This window comes from Hylaeus anthracinus, unplaced genomic scaffold (genome assembly GCF_026225885.1).
Source record: "Hylaeus anthracinus isolate JK02 unplaced genomic scaffold, UHH_iyHylAnth1.0_haploid 1, whole genome shotgun sequence".
Taxonomy (NCBI): Eukaryota; Metazoa; Arthropoda; class Insecta; order Hymenoptera; family Colletidae; genus Hylaeus; species Hylaeus anthracinus.
Window position 1 is genome coordinate 46,720 of NW_026533255.1, and position 13,807 is coordinate 60,526.

A 13,807-nucleotide genomic window follows, 5' to 3' on the forward strand; every position below is an offset into this window, starting at 1 on the left:
TGCTAACTTTCACGTTTTGTATGTCCATGGATTGTCAACGATTTCTTTGAAATTCTTATTGATATTTCGCAGTGCTATAATAGAGGACATAGAGTATGTAAGAATTATATAGTTTTCGTGTTCTTCACGTTAGTATTTATGTTCAGGTAGAAGCATGTTTAAACAAAAAAAGCTTAGTGTCACGTCAGTAATCTTAGTAAGTGTGGTGTAATCTCAGAGTGTTTGTAAGTTACGATGAATGCCGCAAAAGTGTATCGGGGCAGGAAAGATACAAAAAAAATCGTATCCAACGCCTCTTCCATCCAACCAAAATTGACAAAAAGAGCTTTTTTTTAGGCTGTTACAGTAGTGTTACCCCTTAATGTACCTCTTAATTAATGTGTAATCATTATACTGCGGATTATATGCATTTATAATATAAACTAATATAATAAACACATGCTATACATAACCAAAGGGTATGTGCACGTATCCAAAACGAAATAACAATATTACTATAATAATTTCAGAATATATCCAGCATACATTATGTAGATTCCATAACCAAGGGTATGTTCACTTATGCAAATTTAAATAACAATACTATTCATATCAATGCAACGTATAAAAATGTAAATCGCTCGTTTGAAATCATCAGTAGCGAGAGCAGGAATGCATCTGTGACTAACTATATGCACGAATGCGAGATTATACATGTCAGCGTCAACGTCCTTAGAAACCTTTTACGGTAAATAGTTGGTCGTATTTTGTACTGCGACAGTTTTATGGCAGGATCAGGCTTCGACCATATACAGGGTGTCCCAAAAATGATGTAACACCTTGAATGGAGTGGTTCGGGAGGTGATTTGAAACAACTTTTTCCTTAGCGAAAATGTTGTCCGAGGCTTCGTTGAGGAGATATTAACGGAAAACACTGATCGATCAGAGCGCGAAAGAATCCCAAAAATGTTTGGGACACCCTGTATAACAAAGATAAAGTATAATGTACTAATATTTTTGTTAAAAACATTTTGTTAAAATATGTATATTATATGTAACGTGTAGATATCGATAAACGACAACAATAGAAGAATAATAACAATGATGATAATAATAATGATAATAAATAGTCTAAATCCCCCGAAATAACAATCTCATCGTCAGTATACGAGGTTCCAATCGATCAGTAGCACTTCATACCCTTGAGCTAGCCCTGCGTGCAATGATTAATTTCGTGAAGAATTTATTTTTAGAACTGTGTACCTAAGTCTGGATATAGCCATGGCGGTTTATGAATGTCACAATGGCATCCTCTTGCCCTAGCACCTGGGTGCTTCACGATATTATCCCATTGAAGAATCCAATTACTACTTGGATCCCAGATCTTTTTATCGATACTAGGATATCTTTTCAATCCTCTATGCAAACAGCGATGGCTGCTTGGGAGCAGTATACCGGTATCGTTCATTTTACGAAGAAAAGATTCAACACTGCACAATTAACGAACAACCGTTCCTGAATAATCTTTTATGTTGCGTAAAGTCCAACTTATATTTCAACATGATTCGAAGGAACACCACCTTTGTGTGAGAAGTCCTCACCGTAGCATAGCGAGTCAACGCAATCTTCTTCTCGTATCCTTAAAAATGAACATGGCGCTAATTAAGATGACACACATCGATAGACGAAGTTGAACAAACGAAATGTTTCCGTAAGAGAAGGAAGGAACTTCCTATAAACATGTGGTTCTATATTTTTCCGTCTACATAGACATAAAGACTCGAGGAAATATGTAGCGTATCTCAAAAGTGAAGGTTCGGGGAAAATTTTATTCGTCGTTATGTTCCCCATCGTAGATTGTTACTTTCTGTAAAGTGCATCTAGGAACACCCTGTATAGAACGAACAAGGTAATTGACACTTGCGTCGGTGAAAGTGATTTTCAGTGCTGCTTTAATTATTAGGCGGAGGATTCTTTCAATTAGTTAGAATTTTGTAATTAGCGTGTCGTGGAATAAATATAAGTTTATCGAATTTTTACTTAAATGAAATTATTAACAATATATGAAGTCTGTTTAGTATTAAAAAGGGAAGTACTAATAATTTCATTTTGATAAATTTTCAGTAAAATGATTTTACTTACTAAAACTATATTACATAAAAGCAACATAAGAATAGAAATTTCCTGTCCTTGTAAAATGAACTGTCTTAACAATACTTCTCAGATCTCAACAATCACCTAGCACAATATGTAGTCTGAACACTTGTCCGTTCCCAATTGTCGACAGTTGCCGAAAATGTACGAGGATAACCGACGACGATCAAACAGAAACGTTTGAACGACTTACAATGTGATGCGAAGCAACAATTAAACCGGTTTGAAGGACGGCGACAGAATTGTACGCTATTTCAGATATTCTAAACGTTTTTTGTTTACCACTGTAATTATCATCCATTGCACAAGAACAGAAAGGCAAACGTAACAAAAATTAATGAAGCGTGTCAAATACATAGAAATATTATAGACAGAGACAGGCCTGTTCTGTGATGCTAGTGTTGGTTCCAATTCGCCAATGCACGTCCAAAAAAGCTGAAGGTGCAGTATTAGGCCGTGTTTCTACACGCGAGAAAACTTCTGTAATAAATGTCTGACAGATCGTAATCGTAATCATAATTACGATTACGAATGTAATTAAATGTTTGAGAGTTATGATTACGATAAAAATTACAATCGTAATCACAAATTTGATTGCGATTACGATCGTATTTTAAAGTGTTTTCAGAGATACAAGTTTTGTACCTAAAAACCGACTTCAAATTCGACCTCGACCCAAAAAACTTAGAAAACCATGCCCTTGTTCAAAATCCAAAATTTAAAAAAGTTACCCTGTGTAGGTCCTATCCTATTGGCATGAATTATTTTAACTGAAAATTTATAATTTTTGATTTTGACAAAGGCATGGTTTTCCAAGTTTTTTGGGGCGAGGAACACGAATCTGAAGTCGGTTTTTAGGTACAAAATTTCTATGTCTAAAAACACCTGAAAATACGATCGTAATCGCAATCGAATTTGTGATTACGATTGTTATCGTAAACTGAACATGAAACATTTGATTACAATCGTAATCGTAATCACAACTCGGAAACATTTGATTATAATCGTAATCGTAATTATGATTACGATTATGCCCAACACTGCTGCAAGTGAGATCGCGACAGTTCCTATGCGCTCACAGCAATTTGTAGCGAGAGCCAATTACTTGCAGATCTAAAACGCTCACATCGACTCGACGTAATTTCTCGCACAATAGAACTGGATTTCGTATACAGGGTGCCCCAAAAATGTTGTAACACCTTGAAAGGGGTGGTTCGGGAGGTGATTTAGAACAATTTTTTCCTTAGCGAAAATGTTGTCCGAGGATTCATTGAGGAGATATTAACAGAAAACCCCGATCAATCAGAGCGCGCGTATACCGTTGGAGCGGCCGCGGTGGGCGTGGCTACGCGCTCGCGCTCATACCTACCGCGAAGCCTCGGACAACATTTTCGCTAAGGAAAAAGTTGTTTTAAATCACCTCCCGAACCACACCTTTCAAGGTGTTACAACATTTTTGGGGCACCCTGTATATCGCGCTCGCAGTGACACTTTTCGATTCTGTCGTACTTTTACATTTCTTTCTATTACTGTGTAATAAAAGAGTCGAAATAAGTTGCTAACGACTCTTGTGAGGTTGATGCAACTTTAAAAATGAAATTAAAAAAAGAACAGAAAATATAATTTAATTAAACATCGCGTTTCTATCCGTGCCGTGAATCACAAAAGCAAGGGAGACATAGAATTGTTCTTCAGGCAAATTCATTTCCATGTATTTGTCGCTAAGGTAACAAAAGTTGTATTTTACAATGTATTTTATTAGTCAAACGTGTCCGCGGTCGAAGTTAGCCGACTAGTACATCTGGAAAATAATAAGTACCATCGAGCGAGACTTGACAAAAATGATCGAAATCAGAAAATTTGTACCGCAAGGATCTACACAGTGTCGAGCATAATTCAACGTGCTAATGTGAGAAGCTAGATTTGCATTCGTGATATCATTCGTAACAACCACGGCAATGAGACACGAAAGAGTTATTTTCTCACGTTACAGATAGCGCGCGGTGACATCCTCGTCACGTTCAATTAGTTAGGCTAAAGAGCTACATAGGTAACTTTTGCTTGATATTAGAATATCGCATAACGACTCGACGCTGTAGTTTTTCTTCCATAATTTGATCAATGAGACCACAACGTAATTTTCCATACAGTGACATTTCAGGTTTACAATTTATGTTGTGACTGGATAACCTGATTATAAACAATACGATTAACTCTTTCATTCCCACTGTAACCATGGAGGTTATAGTATATAAATATTAGTTAATATTGGAAATATTAGTGAATAAAATATTAGTTAATATTGCAAATACATTTAGTAATCTACGTATCTATTGGTTTGGATTTCTTATCCGTGGCCTCACAACACTAGCTGTTTTCTATTATGTACATATATTATTTGTGTTTTAATTGTTAACTTGATAATAACGTTCCGTTTATAATAAATGTAGAAATTAATTCCGTATCTTTAAATTCAATCATTTATAACTCTAGTTTAAGTACAAATATTTAATCGTCGTTCTGTTACTATATGTTCAATTTCTAGCCTTCTAGGTTCTCGACCTGGTCTCCATTACAATGAATCTATGTATATATATGTATATGTATATTATACAATCTAAGTCCTAATCTTACAATTATACTGCAAATCTGTGCATAGAAATGCATAGAAATCTGCAGTCTACTTATACCCATTACAACATATGTATATGTATATCTATACAGGGTGTCCCAAAAATGTTGTACCACCATGAAAAAGGTGGTTCGGGAGGTGATTTGAAACAACTTTTTCGTTAGTGAAAATGTTGTCCGAGGCTTCGCGGTAGGTATGAGCGCGGGTGCCTAGCGCATAGTCACGCCCACCGCGGCCGCTCCAACGGTATACGCGCGCTCTGATTGGTCGGGGTTTTCTGTTAATATCTCCTCAACGAATCCTCGGACAACATTTTCGCTAAGGAAAAAGTTTTAAATCAACTCCTGAACCACCCCTTTCAAGGACCTCCAACATTTTTGGGACAGCCTGTATAGGAAAATTGGCAGTCATAAAATTTTGCTTATTATTATTATTCTAATAGATTACAAGTTCGTGTAGATATATTGTAACAGAGATCAGGTTGAGGATTTAAAATATTCGTACTTTAATATATCAGAATGTCGAGCAAATGTTGTCTGTTTTATCTAAAGTTATAAATAATTTAATACAGAGGCACAGAATTAATTTCTACACCTAGTATAAATGAATGTCTACATTATACAACCACAGTTATCCGTATTGTCAAATTTATGGTGTTACTGTGTAACATAATTAGAAGAAACAAATTGACAATTTTATTCCTACTATAATTATGAAGATACATAAGATTATTGAATGAAATACTACATAGTTATCCATATATTCAAATTAGTAAATGCATACTGGTTCATTTTAGTCTTGTATAAATGCTGATGGCATAAATTTTTACATATAACATATATTAAAAAACTCGGTAGTAAAGTAGATCAAATGAGTATATATCTTTGAAATATTTCAGGTGGGTTCGCAAATCAAAGGTAAGCGACAAGATTTTCAATGATTATCAGAACTTTGTAATATAATTATCAGACATTTTTGCAACGATAATAATAAGAAAAATATCATTTTTAAATGTTTCCAAAGAATCAAACTATTTCCGTACATCAAATCTCATCTAATATGCATGAATATGCATAGAAATATGTTTTTTGAATAATTTGGGAATCAAAGAGTAATCAGATTCCAGAGCAAATTAATGAAATACAGTTAACTAAAACACCAGGCTTAAAATAGTGAGAAAAGTACCCAAGGTCGTCTCGTTCATTCAATGACTTCAACCTGTCTGTCCGTTTTACGTAAAAATTTCCCGTAAGTTATAAGAAATAATCGCTATATAAAATAAAATGAATTGCATTTCCAAGTATTATTACGTCACAAATGCCGCGCGCGGCGTTTAAGAGTAATTCATTACTGCGCGTACACGTGTATATGCACGAGCCTTCGCCCATAATGCAGCTTCCATCAAGATCTTTGATTTATCTTTGGAAAATCTACCTTTCGCACGGTGTAACGAACATTTGCGTCCTCTCCGGAAAAACCTAACTATCGACGAAGAAAATCTTCGCCGAACATTTCGACGAAAGTGAAATTCGTTCGTTCATGGTGAGCACGAGAAAGTACATTAGTAATTCAAAGAAGCTATTATTTCTTTAACGAATATTCTGGACATGTTCGCGACAAAATTGTATATCTTCGTTTTAGGGATATTCGATTCTTAATCGATCGTTTTTGGGATTAATTCATTTTCTTTTCTTTTTATATTTAACGTTAAAGGATGTGGTTATTTGGTTATAAGTAGACTGCGGATCGTTATGCATTTATAGGAAACTTGAATGTCTAAGAAGCTACAAAATGCAAACAATACGCAAGAATATAAAAAAGATTGAAAGTAAAGTTCACGTTATAACATTTGCAGAATAAAATAGATTCCTATTTAGGTTCAATTTTTTTAGGCACGTTCGCTAAGATTTTATTTTGAATAAAGGTCCGCAGTCTACACTAGCGGACAAGCAAACCGGAACGATTTTTCAAATGCTCATAACTATGAGAGCTTTCAATCGATTTCGGTGAAACTTCGTGAGGAATAGTCTCCAAATGTCTTCCGAGTGTGTGTAAAGTTGCATTGGCGAGGATTGATGTGAATTGATGCCCACTTACTACTCTTTCAAATCTGCACTGTTTTGACAACGAAAGCGTGATTAAAAAAATCTAATTTTGTGGGGATCTGTTAATAAAGCATTCGCGCGTCCCAATCCGCGAACGGCGTTGACGTGGGGTTACTCGTTCACCCTGCCGATGGGCCTGAAGTTGGAAGCGAGTTTTTAAAAAAATCGACTTTTTCGAATTTTATTGCCATTCACGCGGGAAAAAGACATCAAAACTGTGTCGCCTCGATGCCCTGGACTGTTGGACATGTGAACCACGCAACAAAACAACGTTCCAACCCTTACACGTGGGGGTAGACCACCCCTACCTTTGCCCCCTCCTTTCAGCACGGGGGCAGTTTTCGAAACGGGACCTTTTTCGGCATTCATCCTTAACGTATCGAGAACAAACATGGTGAATTTCATCGCCCTCCGATGAATGGAAGTGCTCCCTTACGAAGTGGGTTGAAAATTTGCGAGCTGTTCCACCCCCCCAAGGGTACCTATGGGGTGCACGGTATGGGTGATAGGATTTTCTGGATCAGGGGACTCCAGAGAATGCATTGACTCCAAAATCGAGACCGTCGTCCAAAAATTGGGGATTTTAGAGGGGGTAGGAGGTTGTGGTGGGTGGGTTTGTCCGAGAGGGATTTCAAGGAGTGCATTTTGTAGAGGGCATCAAGGAGAGCCGCCTCAAAGGTTTTTTTGAATTTTTCAACCCCTTCCGTCATCCCTGGCCTGTTTCAAAAAGGCGTTTTTCTACATCTTCCCCTCTAGGGGGGTGAATTAACCCCTTCACATCAATCCTCGTCAATGCAACTTTACACACACCCAGAAGACACTTGAAGACTATTCCTCACGAAGTTTCACCAAAATCGATTGAAAATTCTCATAGTTATGAGCATTTGAAATATCGTTCCGGTTTGCTTGTCCGCTAGTGTAGTTATAAGCGACTGTCTTTTATATCTTTTATATATGCCTTTTATACATGTTGGGCCAAATATATGCTATCCAAATTTTACACGAAAGTGCACATTTGCTTTTCTCGTCGAGAGGCTATTCTAGATTTGTCTCGCCTCCATGAAGCATGGATTTCGTTTCGGATACCACGTTTGTATCTTTTTTAAAGTTATTTTTACTGGAATTTCTACGTTTTTTTCAATGGATATTTACAATAAACTATGGAAAAGTAAGCAGAATTATTTATCACCCGTTAAGTGTCCATCTTATTTATAGTCGCCATTTCAACAATTCTATTTCAATTAATTTTTCCACAGATTCAACCTGGAATTTGAGGTTTATAAAATAACATGTTAAAGAAAATTTCAAAGTATTAAAAATTCTTTGAATATCTTTAAAATGCCATACTTACATTATATTATAAAACTTTTATATTATACAGTGTTCCAAAAATGATGTAATACCTTGAAAGAGGTGGTTCGGGAGGTGATTTGAAACAACTTTTTCCTTAGTGAAAATGTTGTGAAAAGGAGATATCAACGGAAAACATTGATCAATCAGAGCGTGAGTATACCGTTGGAGCGCTCGCGGTAGCGTATGAGCGCGGACGCCTAGCGCGTAGCCATGCCCACCGCGGGCGGTCCAACGATATACGCGCGCTCTGATTGGTCAGTGTTATCCGTTAATATCTCCTTAACGAAGCCTCGGACAACATTTTCGCTAAGGAAAAAGTTGGTTCAAATCACCTCCCGAACCACCCCTTTCAAGGTGTTACAACATTTTTGAAACACCCTGTATATTTTTTATACTACATTATGTATTATACATTATAGTTACATCACTACTAAATATTCCTCTTAGACTTTAAGATACAAATAAACTGTGTGAGAAAGTAAAAATCAGCAGGTGCATTCATTTCGTTAAAATTATTTCTCAAAGGATTTATTTTGGATCAACTGGCTGTCTAATTCCCTTTAAAGGTGTCTATTTCGACCAAATGTATAAATCCCTATCGATGATAGGGAAATATTCATTCTAGCGTGTCGTTGATTTTCAAAAGCAATTTTAATTATGAAGTCACTAGCATGGATTAAGTGGCTAATAAGCAATGAATAATTGATTGTTTAATTTTTTCTTAATGAGGGATACTTAGAAATCCTAAAAAATTAAATTTTTTTGAACTACAAAATTTCAAAAATTGCAACCGTTTATTTTTTATGGTTTAGACGCTTCTTCCTTTTCAATTGAATAATGATTTCAAAGTAAAATATAAATGAAACACAAAAAAGGAACGCTTAAATCGTAAAGTAACAAATATATACATCTATATTTTATGATCTTAACCCTTTGACTGCGGGACGATTTTTGCTGAACATTCTAAGAGGCATTAGAGGTGTGATTTTAAACAAAATATTAACGTGTAGAGAATGAAAGGACGGAACATTTTTGTATTTAGAGTTTGTTCATAGGACGTTTAGTTTCCAAAATAAAAATTCAAAACTTAGAACTCCACTTTCTTAAAATTTAATTACATTTGGAATGGTGGAAATGAAAATCATTGTTAGTTGACAATTACTTATTTGTCGAAGTTTTAAAAAATATCTCCTTATAAGAGATGATATGACGAAACTTTTTTTGCATTTACACTTTATTCATAGAACGTTTAATTTTCAAAAATAAAAATGAAAAACTTTAGACCTTTTTCCTGAAATTCAATTGCTGCAATGAACTCCTAGCTCTTCAATTTTTATTTTTGAAACTAATCGTCCTATGAATAAACTGTAAATATACAAAAGATTCGTCTCATTATCCCCTACAGGCTGATATTTTTGAAAAATTGATTTAACGAACACAAACATTTCTCGGATCTCATTTCTCGAGGACGCATATATACGCCCTTCGCGGTCAAAGGGTTAAACTTGGTTTCTGTAAATATGACTTTTGTTATCATTTTGTTTGTACCCTTTTATTTTAAATATTAAATATACATTTTTCTGGCACTAAAGATTTATTGACCTAACTAATGTAAATGATTTTCGTATGCAAAACACGGGGGTTCTCCCTAATTTAAGTTTAAGGAGGCTCTACAGTTACGCTGTAAGTCAATATAGAGTTACTATTGTCCCTTGATTCACGTAGTAGTAGATCTGGCATAGTATTTAGAATATTACAATGGTTCGCAATTTTATATCAAAATAAAAAAAAATTACTTAAAACATTGATTTTTAGTCGTTATTATATTTATATTGTATCATAAAGTAATATAAATCAATTATATTCAGACAAACTACAGTACTGTTTGTATTTGAACGCGCGTTTTCTAACCTCTCGTACAGCGTGCCAGATCTCTCATACTATGTCAATAGCAGAAGACAAAACGCATTATCCTAGTATTCGTTATTTGGTTAAACTTTACTTTGGCGGACCTAAAATTTTTAAGTTTTTTTTTTACATAAACCTGTACATTTCGGCGAGTAGAATCCAAAAATGCTAGTTTTAGGCGAGGAATCCACTGATTCGGAAGTTATGAGCAGTTAAAGGTGACCCTTTTTACCATATTTGTCAGGCAATTCAAAAGTTGAATTCGTACTCTAGGGTGGGGGAGGGGCTTCACCCTTCCCCCTGCACCCCGTCCCAGAGAAAATAGCCACGAACCAACTCTGTTAATTCGAAATATAGCAGTTTTCAAAAATAGGCATAACAATATAAAAGTAGTACATAATGTAGCCTGCCACCACCGAGAATTTGTTTTACCGACAGGTTATGGCTACAAGACAATATGGCGTCGAAAGTGTCAGTCAAATATGGTAAAATACCATTTTTAACTGCTTATAACTTCTAAACTAGTAGATTCCTCGCCTTAAAACTAGCTTCTCTGGATTTTTCTCGGCAAAATCTACAGGATTATGTAAAAGAAACTCAAAAATTTTAGGTCCGCCAAAGTAAAGTGCAGCCCTTTAATTTATTATAAATACTACAAGTACCCTTGGAGTATTTTGTAAATCAATATATGTTCTTTAGATATTTTTCTGTTATGCATAAACTTTTCGATCCAATCTCGGCGTCAATTACTTTGTAGCACGTAATTGAGTGTGTTGAAAACGCATTTACCCATAAGGGTCCACGTTAAAAAGTGAAAAATTGAAATATTTATTTCTTAGCGTTTAGGTACCCTAGCCTTCTCAAAATTTGTGTGAGTGTTTTTGGGATAAAATTTAACCCGTATACAAATTTTTATAATTTTCTTGGCGTTATTTCTATTTGCACTAGAGCCTCCTTAATGCCAACGTTAGCATACGAATGACACTACAAAATAATTGTACAAATACGTGCACTGCATAAATTTGTGTTCAACACTTTCCCGTGTAAATTTGGAAATACATGTGTTTGTGAAGTATTGGTAAATAGAAAAGGCGATATTTTGAACCAAATTTCGTAGAACTCAATGCATTCGATCAAAAATCAATTCCAAAAACGATTCCCTTACGAGAACCGAACATCCCTAATTCGTCTATTATTTTCTTTTCCTGCGCATTTCGATGCATCACTTTCAATCCAAACCGAATCAACGAACGCATTTACATGGATGCAGCCGACAGCGGAACGAATGTCTTCGCGTTTCATTCTCGAAGCAACGTCGGTCACAATGACTATTCCTCGCGGAACATAATCGTTGTCATCCTCCTATTCGTTACGTTTTGTTTTTAAGAAATACTTCGCGTCCGTTAGAACAGACTAACAGTCTTCCACTGAAACACAACACACCACGCGTTTCCTTTAAGAATACGATTAGTATTGTTGTTATTTAGTTTCACCAACTAAGGAAGTTCGTTATCGTTGAATATCGACCAGCTCGTCGCGAAACACTGCGATAGTCGACGGTAATCCATGTGAAATATCGCACATTCGTTGGAACGTTGGAACATATGACTGACACAAGGGGAACACTTCTGGGACGAATTAGTCGTTCTCGTAGCAACCACGTCGAAGAGATGTCGTTGGCAACTTGGTCGTATTTCGATACCGTCGCGTCTGATCAGGTAAACAAACAACGTGCTAGGAGAAACTGAAACGATCGTCCTTGCCCATTATCCGTGAACAGTAGCGAGGCACGCATACGCATTCGTATAGAACGCGTCACTCTACGGACCCACGATCGTGTTCGGCCCCGTGACACAGCAAAAAAAAAGATCAAGATCACCACAGACTCGTTACGATTCCGAGTATATATTCGATACATCCGGCGAAACCGCCACTTGTAAAAATCTACTTTCGAGAGACACGCGTCTCTCACGTTGCTAAATGGCGACTCTCGTATACTCTACGAACTCTCCCGGTAAACGCTGCTTATGCGCGGGGACTGGAGGAAGGGGACCTTCTCCCCTATCGATGCCCCCGATTGGGGGGACCAAGCCGAGGGGGGCCATCGCGACGAACAATAGACGTTAGGGGTGCTCGATTCTCGTAAAAAAAATCGATTTCTGATAGGTAGAATGCGGAAGTTTGTGCACGATAAATATCTAACATGCATATGCAAAATATGTATGTATGAAAAATATCCAAAATATGCATGAAAAATATGCAAAATATACACGAATAATTTGAATAAAACGTAGTATAAATAATATATTAGTATGTTACAGAATATTTGCTATGTATATTATAATTCGCGTAACAATAAATTACGAGCATTTTTTCCAAATTTTATGGTGTTAGTTGGTAGCGTTTGTCTGTCAAAATTAATTTAGACGAGGAGAACGATCGCTCTACGTCACACGAAGTAATCGGTGCGTATTTAAATTTAGAACAACATTGTTGCGGCACACTTATTGGTCCTTGAACGCCCTCGTTATTTAAAATACTAGAAATTTTCGATAATGTAGAAAATCCTACATTCTTTTCTAAAATTCTTTTACATTATTTCTAATCTTCTCACCGCAATCACCAGGAATACTTTTTAGATGTATTATACTATTCATATGTTCCTCTGTTTCACATGAATTGCCAGTTTCTTCGATTTTCCTCTTATGTGTGCCGATATTTATGTGTTGGTCTAAATGCGATTTCCTTTCACACTTCACATTGTTATTGCAAATTTTGCAATAAATGCTTCTGTCATCGTTGTCGTTATTGTCGTTGTCATTAATAACAAAATTGGAATCTTAGTATTAATGCTTTTTCTACTTTTTCTACCTTTTGACATTTTTAGAGAATTAAAAGACATTTAAATATATTCACTTCTTCACAGAAATCACATTAACTGTGATAATTAAACTGAAGTATTAGAATTCGAAATACAAACTGTCACACCTAACGGTCGATTAGCAACACAAGGTTACAGAAATATGGTATCATATGGTCTGTATTTGTGTAAACGCTACACAATTATGATACGAATGTATGCTGATAGACGAAATTAATTTGTCGAAATAGATATTTAACATAAGCACGATAAATAATATATGCAATAAATTATTGCATATGTTCTTAAATATAAATATGCAAAATAAAAAATATATTTTCACAGTACTCTAATTTCAAAACAAATTTCTGTCTAGGTTCCATTCTTTTAACTATTTTCTATAAAAATATGCATTCGCATAAACTTTCGCAGTCTACTGATAGGAATTACCGACGTTGAATAGAAAAATCGTTTTTCCAGTTACCATCTATTGGTGTGTTACGTAATTACTAACACGCTGAGGGAGTAACGAGAATATGAAAGAAAAGAAGTAATCATACATTTTTCTGGACTTTCTTTTTAACTATAGACGGTATAGATAAGGAGAACAAACTTATAGTTGTGTTTGGTAAATACACTACCTTACAGCCAAAATGTACATTCAATACCACAATTTTTTTTCTTATGTTTGTTGGCCTACTAAACTAGAAAATCGCAAGAAAAAAATTTTCTATGGATAGGTTTATTTATATGAATTTTTGAATTTTATTTTTATTTTTTCTGACATAAGTTCACATTTTAGGCCATATCTCGAGT

The 13,807-nt window shown here is 35.5% G+C and overlaps 1 protein-coding gene across 9 annotated transcripts in view; it reads right to left on the minus strand.

The window, feature by feature from the left end:
• Positions 1 to 13,807, minus strand: part of LOC128896478 (CLIP-associating protein 1-A) — a 133,505-nt gene that overhangs the window by 34,473 nt on the left and 85,225 nt on the right. The window contains exons 1-2 of one of the 9 annotated variants that reach the window (XM_054159847.1): positions 11,629 to 12,450; positions 1,243 to 1,618 (exon numbers count right to left, since the gene is read on the minus strand). The exons of 4 other annotated variants lie outside the window; for them this stretch is intronic. In XM_054159847.1, coding sequence (XP_054015822.1) covers positions 1,243 to 1,447 — 205 coding nt within the window. In that variant the 5' untranslated portion in view covers positions 1,448 to 1,618; positions 11,629 to 12,450. Of the gene's footprint in view, positions 1 to 1,242; positions 1,619 to 6,199; positions 7,231 to 11,296; positions 12,451 to 13,807 lie in introns of those variants that run through there. 4 more of the 9 variants (XM_054159846.1, XM_054159848.1, XM_054159849.1 and 1 more) reach the window with 4 other exon arrangements.